This window comes from Artibeus jamaicensis, unplaced genomic scaffold, assembly GCF_021234435.1.
Source record: "Artibeus jamaicensis isolate MK-2021 breed Jamaican fruit bat unplaced genomic scaffold, CSHL_Jam_final scaffold_1689, whole genome shotgun sequence".
NCBI classification, from domain to species: Eukaryota; Metazoa; Chordata; class Mammalia; order Chiroptera; family Phyllostomidae; genus Artibeus; species Artibeus jamaicensis.
In genome coordinates, this window is record NW_026522029.1 from 4428805 (window position 1) to 4437100 (window position 8296).

Below are 8296 nucleotides of genomic sequence, written 5' to 3' on the forward strand. Positions count from 1 at the left end.
TTTTCATCCTTAAAAAGAAATTGCTATGTGCATGGATCAATCTTCAGGGCACTATGCTAAATGAAATAAGCCAGTCACGAAGTGACAAATACAATTTGTAGAAGGCCACTTACACGAGATTCCTGTCTCTAATAGAGACAAAAAGTAGTATGGTGATTGCCATGAACTGGCAGGAGGGTAGAATACCTTATTCTAATGTTTAATTAGAATAGCTAATGTTTAATGAGTACAGAGTTTCAGTTTTGCAAGATGAGTTCCGAGGATGTATGGTGGTGATGGTTGCTGAACACTGTGAATGCACTTAATACTTGACTGTACATTTAAAAATGATTAAAGTGATGTATTTTACCACAATTTTTAAAAATCTAAATTAAAAAAAAAAACTATCAACATCAATCAAAACCAATAGGGAAAGGAGAGATCCAGCCGCACAGCAAAACCCAACTAGTCCACCCGGCTGTGAGAACAGAAAGCCAAGGGCGTGGCGAGGGGGCAAGCCTCCGCCTCCCTGTGGATCTGGCTGCTGGGAAACAGCTGAGGGAGCACGTCCACCAAGGACTCGGTAGCCACTGCGCAGGCGCATAAGCAGGCCGCCAAGAGGCCAGTTAAACATACCCGGAACTGACGTCCGTGACTTAGACAGGTTCGGGGAGGGTCTGACCTACTCGTTGGGGTAAACAGTGCTGGGGGCTGTGGTCTGGCGGTCGCTATGAGCTGCACCATCGAGAAAATCCTAACAGATGCTAAGACGCTGCTGGAGAGGCTGCGGGAGCACGATGCGGCCGCCGAGTCGCTGGTGGATCAGTCCGCGGCGCTGCACCGGCGGGTGGCAGCTATGCGGGAGGCGGGGACAGCGCTTCCGGAACAGGTCAGGCTGAGGGCAGGGGGTCGGTGCCTTGACGTTCTGTGTACTTGGCGGGTGGGCGGCGAAGTCAAGTGGGACCTCGGCCTGGAAATTATTCCTGGTCTCAGGGTGCGGCGGTGAGACCTTTCTGCCCTGGAGCCCTGACTCCTGCTTCTTCAAGTGGCGTCCGCGGCTGCTTTGTTTACGGAGCACTTAGTCTGTCTCTGTTCGTCTAGTATCAAGAGGATGCATCGGATATAAAGGACATGTCCAAATACAAACCTCACATTCTGCTGTCCCAAGAGAATACACAGATTAGAGACTTACAGCAGGAAAACAGAGGTTAGTCAGGCCTTTTGTGTAGTTTTTATGTTTTTTCTCATACCCAGTAATATTTCACTTTCTTGCAAAACTGCCCAACTGTTCACTAAAGTGCGTATGCTGTATGTATTTCCAGGTCAGCATTTTTAGTAATAGAGTTATCCTGTGCTGGCCCAGTAAACTAAAGTTTGTTACATTACCCTTTTCGAAATAGTCTCGTAGATGTTGTATTTATAGGCATCTTGTTGAAGGGGTGCTTAGTCGAGTTGAATTGTTGCCTGGTGTATTTGGGTATCCCCCAGATGGAGGCTTGCGTAACAAGAGTTAATATCCTCAAGGGATTAAAATTTAAAGTTTAAATATTCAAATTTTCTAAAGTTAAGATGGAAATGGAAGGGCTGAAGTTTATACTTAGGATATATAGTCTTAGGTTTGGTAAGTACATTATTAACAATAACAGTATGAACAGTTACTTGTATACCAGTTTACAGAGGGCTTGCACATACAGGGGTCTGGCACAAATAACGCCCCTATTGTAATACAAAATCATAGGCATGTAATTCTGAAATATAATAATATCACACTCAAGCACACCATTTGACATTTTAGATGAAATGTTTAAATTAAAACTATAAATTATTACACCCATATTATTACCCTACCTACCACACTCAGGCAGGCATGACCTCTGCCGGACCCTGTGTATTGTTCCATTGTATTGTGTTTTCACATTAAGATAGATGAGCCAGGTATTGGTTATTACAGTGCAGATAGGAAATAGACACAGAGAATTTAAATGATTTGCTTAAGAGTATTAAGCTAGCAACTTGCGAAACTGAACTCAAACCCATGCCTTCTGTTTACAAATCCCACATTTCTACCAAACTTGCTGCCTCTGTCTAGAAGGTTGTTTCACATTGACCATACCTGTTGTGTTTTGTGACCTTAAACACTGATTTACAAATTTTGAATCACAATATTTCATGGAGTGTCATAAAATTCCAACTATGAGAAGTTTGGCTTTGAGAGCTGTCTCTCAGACATCACTGCCAAGTTATTTTATTTCTTGATAGAGCTATGGATTTCCTTGGAGGAACACCAGGATGCTTTGGAACTCATCATGAGCAAATACCGGAAACAGATGTTACAATTAATGGTTGCTAAAAAAGCAGTGGACGCTGAACCAGTCCTGAAAGCTCACCAATCTCACTCTGCAGTAAGAAATTTTGATGAATAGATTCTAAATGAACTGAATTGAAATCTTGACATTGTTTTAGCTTGTGTGCCGGTATTTTTGAAGAAAAGTGAATTTGTTTTCCTTTCATGTTTTTATCATATCCGCTGTTGGTTTTGCTGTAGCTTTGTAAAGATGTGAATAGAAAGAAGGGGTAAGGGGTTGTCAGGTCCTTTAAATTGAGTAGGACTAAGGTTCCTTCCTCTCTTGTCAAGATCTGTTTCCAAAATGTTATTCAGTGCTTACCTCTTCCACAAAATGTAATGCCAGTTAGTGTCAAAGGTGCTTAGTAAATAGTTGATTGGTTATTATTGGACATTTCACTACATTATATGCTCTTGGACATAAGGGGTATGAATTCATCTTTTATCTTTAACATAGTACCTGGCACATAGCAGGCAGTGAGGAAATGTTTATTACAGTGAAACACATAATATCATACTCATTAGGAGGGAGAAGTATGGTATAATACGTATATGTATATCTATATCCATATTTTTATGGCAAAGATTCTACTGTTTGATTATGATGACCAGGAATGACTCTTATACCTGAGGAGTACTTGATAGTTGTTATATTACATTCACATGTCCTGCATCATGTAATCCTGGATTAATAAGTTGGTCCCTCACTATTTGCTACAGTGGAATTTATGAAAAATTTCATCTTAAATTCCATGGAAAGCATTTTACTGACTTAACACAAAAGTCTTAAGGAACAGAAGTATTTTAAATATGTGAATGGCTTTTATCTGGAAGAGAAAAATAAACTTTATTTTCTTTAGTCTGGAGAAGAAAACTTGAACCTCGAAGGAGACAGATTTTAGTTCCTATGAAAAACTTGTTAAAAGATAATTCCAAAGGTGGAGTAAGATAGCTTGGAATGTGGTAAGGCTTCTTGCCAATAAAAATATTCAAGTCAAAGTTAATAAGTGCTTAGGGATGTTGTCCAACATCCAATGGGTGGTTAGACTAAAATCGATCTTTTGAAAACAAATTATTTGCGGATACCACAAGATAACTTTATTATGGCTTCACACCTGAGGACTGAGGTTATAGTGAAACTCTTGCATAACCTCTGTACCATAGATTTAATGAACTTTTTAACATCATAATGTGCATGTTTTCATGAACTTTGTATCTGTAGAAAAAATGACTTTTTTACCTTTTTTGTGTTAATATCTTCACAGGAAATTGAGAGTCAGATTGACAGAATCTGTGAAATGGGAGAAGTGATGAGGAAAGCAGTTCAGGTGGATGATGACCAGTTTTGTAAGGTTCAGGAAAAACTAGCCCAGTTAGAGGTAAGATTGTTGCTGTTTTAGGTTCACAGTATTTCAGGGCATGTTCAGAGTCTGGCAGGTGTGCCATTGCTCTCCTATCACTGCAGCAATGTAGCCAGCAGCAAACAATGAAAATGCCTACTACGTACTGACTGGAAATTAAGATGTCATCTTATCAAGGGGCCTGGGTGTAGAAGGGACAAATTACATGTCAGTTAAAAATCTCTTGGCGGGGAGGGGAGTATGAATGGGATAAAAGGTATTGGAAAAAATACAGTGAAAAAAAGGAACATTTGTATGACCCCATTTGGTTCTTTTGGTTAGTATTTGTTTATACTATATTCAGCAAACTGTTGTACAAAATCATGAAAAACATTCCCCTATATTGTTTTGTGTATGGATTTTGACCAATATTGTGATGTTGGCTTCTGTGTTAATATGGGTAATACTTTAATACAAGTATTCATTATTGGGGGAAAAATAAAAATAAAAAAATCTCTCCTCTGCCATAAAAGGAAGTCAACTAGATAATGCCTGAAGTTGACGGAAAGAGATAGCAGTACAGGCATATTATTTAAAATTATAGAAGTAAACACTAAAGAAATAGATAAAAGTATTAAAAGTGGTTGCTTTTGAGAAACAAAGCCAAGGGAGCTATTGTTTATTTTATAAGGCTTGTAGTTTTGATTTTATTTTTTAAAGCTATTTTCATGTACTATTTTGATTACAATGGAAATAATTCACAGAGAAAGGCCTGGAGTGTTAGTGCGCCCATAAAATTTTTAGGGAGACACGTTATTCTAGATGGTTGGAATGCTGCTTATCACCAGATGCTCTCACGGGCCTTCTGAGAAACACCAGAGAAAAAGAAAGTGAGGGTCCCCACTCAGAGACTGGGGGAAGGAATAAGACTAGCACAGCAGGTCCTCAAATGACTTCATTGCGTTCAACCTTGTTTTATTCCAACATTGGTGAGATGCCATAGGAACTTAACTCTTCTTTGTACTGTTTAGCCTGTGGTGAAGTTGGCTTCTTTATAGGTTGTTTTTGCTTAAAGTCACAGCACCTATTGATAACGTTAAGTGAGAACTTACAGTACTTATATGATATGAAATGGTATATAAATGCCAGGAGAGAGACCCAAAGTACTGGGGAAAGCACTTTATATGGTAGAAGATTTCATGACCATAGGCTCTGACTTTTGTCGAAGCCTGAACACACTATGGTTTAGCAGAATTTCCTTCAGAGAGAGTAAGGATAGAGTGCTAACTGCCCTGTTTGGAAATAAGGGGAGTGACAAGGTCCCAAGGAGGAGTTAGGAGTTATGGAAGCAGTCTTAAGGAAATGTGAGACAAATTTTACACTTTACTTTAAGTGGAAAAAACATGGGCATTGGATTAAGATCTCAACAATACCACATCCCAGTTATCTGATTTTGGACAAGTTTTTGGATTTTTGTGAGCCACAGTGTCCTCCTCTTAAAGAGATACGACGTAGGAATAGTACCTGCCCTACAGATGGTCGTGAGATAATATGTGTAGGACACCCACATGGTACCTGGTTATGTGGCCAATAAGCAGTTTCTTCTCTCTCTTTCTTTGTCCAAAACCATGGGCGTCTAGGAGAGGAACTGAGTGTAGTGAAAATATTACCAGGAATTTGAAAGATAGAAGAAATAGTAGTAAAACTTGGGGGAACTGTGAAGAGTATGACAAGCAGTGAGTTCCTCCAGTGGAGAGGAATCTTGTTCTTTCGTATGTCTTTTGTTTTTTTGTTGTTGTTGTTTTGTTTTTGTAGTCCTAACAGGTAGCATATAAAAATTGCTCATTAAATATTTGTTCAAAGAATAAATAAGTAGTAGATTAGGAAATTCTTATTTTGTTTCCTTAAAACTTTAAAAATTAAAATAATATGCTTTCTGTTCTTGGACAAAGCAATGTGTTCTGATGCAGTTTGAAAGTCAAAATGCCTGAAATAAACATATACTTTTTTTTTTTCCAGCTTGAAAACAAGGAGCTTCGAGAATTATTGTCTATCAGCAGTGAGTCGCTCCAGGTCAGAAAGGAAGACTCAATGGATACTGCTTCTCAGGCCATCAAATAACATCAGCTGCTGAGTGACAGCTAGAGGTTTTTTATTAAGGAAGGACATTATCTATTTGAGCCTGGTCCTTTCAGTGTCTTTCCTTGGACTCCATTTAGTGTTGTTGATTAAAGAAATCAGGTGACAGTTTAGAATTGGCAGTCAAAGTTGGCCGTCCACAAAACAGTTTTTTTGGGGTGTGTTAGTGAAAATACGCACTGAATTTCACCATTCCCTTCTCTACGAGACAATGTTTAATTTTCATTTCTGGGACCTTGATTTCTATAAACTGAGCTTCTAGTTCATTTTTGGTTTTTCACATCTCTGAATCTTTGAGCATCGTATTATAAGGCAGTGATTTGATTTTACATAGGATTGTAAATCACAGTTACGAAAAAAATTAAAGAGATTAGCTTCTTAAATTTATTTGGCATAAACCTGGATTATTTTCCATTTGAGAAAAACAAAATTCTACAGAACTAGATTGGCAAATTCTCTGATTTGTAATGTCATTCACCTTCTGTGAAATTGTAAGTCTCTCTGGTGCTAAGAGTTTGTACTTTGTGACCTGTGACTTTACTCTTAATTTGAGAGTGCTAGTCTCCAGGAAACACTTGAAAATAAGTCAGCTGACCCTGGCCGGTGTGGCTCAGTTGGTGGGAGCGTTGTCCCATAACCCAAATGTTGTGGGTTCAGTTCCCTGTCCAGATGCATACAGGAGGCAACCAATCAATGCTTCTCTCTTACATAGATATTTCTCTCCTTCTCTCTCTAAAAGCAATGAAAAAATGTCCTCAGGTGAAGATGAAAAAAATAGAAGCTGTTTTTTTTTTCCAGTAGTAGGGTAGTCGTATGTTCAAAGAATGCTGAGAAATTTGTCCTGGGGTATGTGGACATGCACATGCACACTTAGTTCAAATGCTAAAAGCTTTTATTTGTTCTCTTAGATATTCGTAGTCAATTTTTCAATTTTTTCCTACTAGGAAATCTTAAACTTAGGTGGTTTACCTACTGTGAAGAGCATATAGTAGGTTTATTCACCTCTTCATTCTCAGGTACTACATTCTACTGTTTAATTTAGATATAACTTCTGTTTATAATTAAGAACCATCCCTTACTTGGAAATCTTTCATTACAAATACCAATAGTTGGCTTTCGTTTTACATTCATTTTTCACAAGGAAGCGGAGTTCTATCACTTAATGAGAGAACTATCCCATTCACAGTGCCGGGTAGACAACCAAGCAGTGTTGAGATTCAAGTGCTGAGTAGTCAGCCAGGCTCACTCATCAACTCATTCCCCCATCTCAGTTTACTCACATTACTTCATGTTATACTGTCATTTTAGGTTTGTCCCCCCAAAACTGAAATAATGAATGCCAAACCTGTCAATATTTTCTAATAACATTAGGCACCATAGTGCATGGGAGAGGCACAGTACTGAAGAGTTCTGTGTTAGTGTTTTGTGTGATGTAAAATTTCTTTTGTACCACCATAAAAAATTAGTGCCCGCTAAAACAACAAGATCTCTCCAAGATATCCTAAAAGCATCTGATCCCGTTAGTAATACTAATGGATTTTGCTTTCAGTGGTCAACTTTAATGAATGTGTATGTTCTTTTAGAATTTATCAAGTTTCTATTCAAAGTCCTGCATAGAATTGGAAAAAAAAAAAAAAAAACATGTCTATCCAAGTGTGGGCACCTTTAATTCACTTCCCAAGAGGTGAGGAAACTTTTAGCCCAACCATTTGCCTTGAAGTATTCGCCCTAAGTCCCACCCCATGTCCTACAATTCCAATTCAGAAGGTAAGTCCCCTGTGCCATTTGTCAGCTGCCATGGCCACTTTTCAGTGAAAGTGGTTGTCAGATGGCCCATTGAAATGAAACATGGTGTTCCTTTTATTTGTCTTAGGTTCTTTATGTCTCAGGGTAGATCTGTATGCCCACTTTTCCCCTAGCAAGTCAAACGCTTTAAGTATGAGTGAGTCTAACTCTCAGCACTACACATGATATAAATTCTGGCTGGTGTTAATGCTTTGAAGATAATGTGTCATTAAAATGCAAAGTGAAAGAATGTTTGTTCACTTTGATTTGTGTGAATATTAATGTTTTTCTTTGCAGTGGATGGAGGGACTGGACTGGTTTGCAAAATCTCAGTACAAAGTTACCTTTCTAATAAAAACCTGATTTAGAAAATGTCAGCTAATTTTAGTCAGTAATGAGTCTAATTATTAGGAAGTGCAAAGGTTTACTTTTCACCTGTATAACAGCCTGTTAAGTAGACAGCATTTTCATAAATATTTTTTAATTAGCACAATGTAGGCAGCAGTTAACTCTGCAAACAGTTGGTTTGGAAATGGTTTTAGAGATTTCCTCATGATTAGAAATCATATAATTGATTCCAGATCAAATTATGAAATTGAAACTAAATTTGGAAGTATCTTGAAAATGCTTAAATATTACCGATACTGACTTATATCCTTAGACATAATTTGATTCAAACAGTGAAGGTCTAGTTCAGTGTTCCTCAAAA

General features: G+C 38.1%; 1 protein-coding gene across 1 annotated transcript; it reads left to right on the forward strand.

Moving 5' to 3' along the window:
• The first annotated feature begins 627 nt into the window (after window positions 1-627).
• Window positions 628-7837, forward strand: SIKE1 (suppressor of IKBKE 1). The gene is made up of 5 exons (XM_037135082.2): window positions 628-868; window positions 1081-1186; window positions 2239-2381; window positions 3589-3702; window positions 5683-7837. The coding sequence occupies exons 1-5, from the start codon at window positions 710-712 to the stop codon at window positions 5782-5784; spliced, it is 624 nt and encodes a 207-aa protein (XP_036990977.1). The 5' UTR covers window positions 628-709; the 3' UTR covers window positions 5785-7837.
• Window positions 7838-8296: the final 459 nt, after the last annotated feature.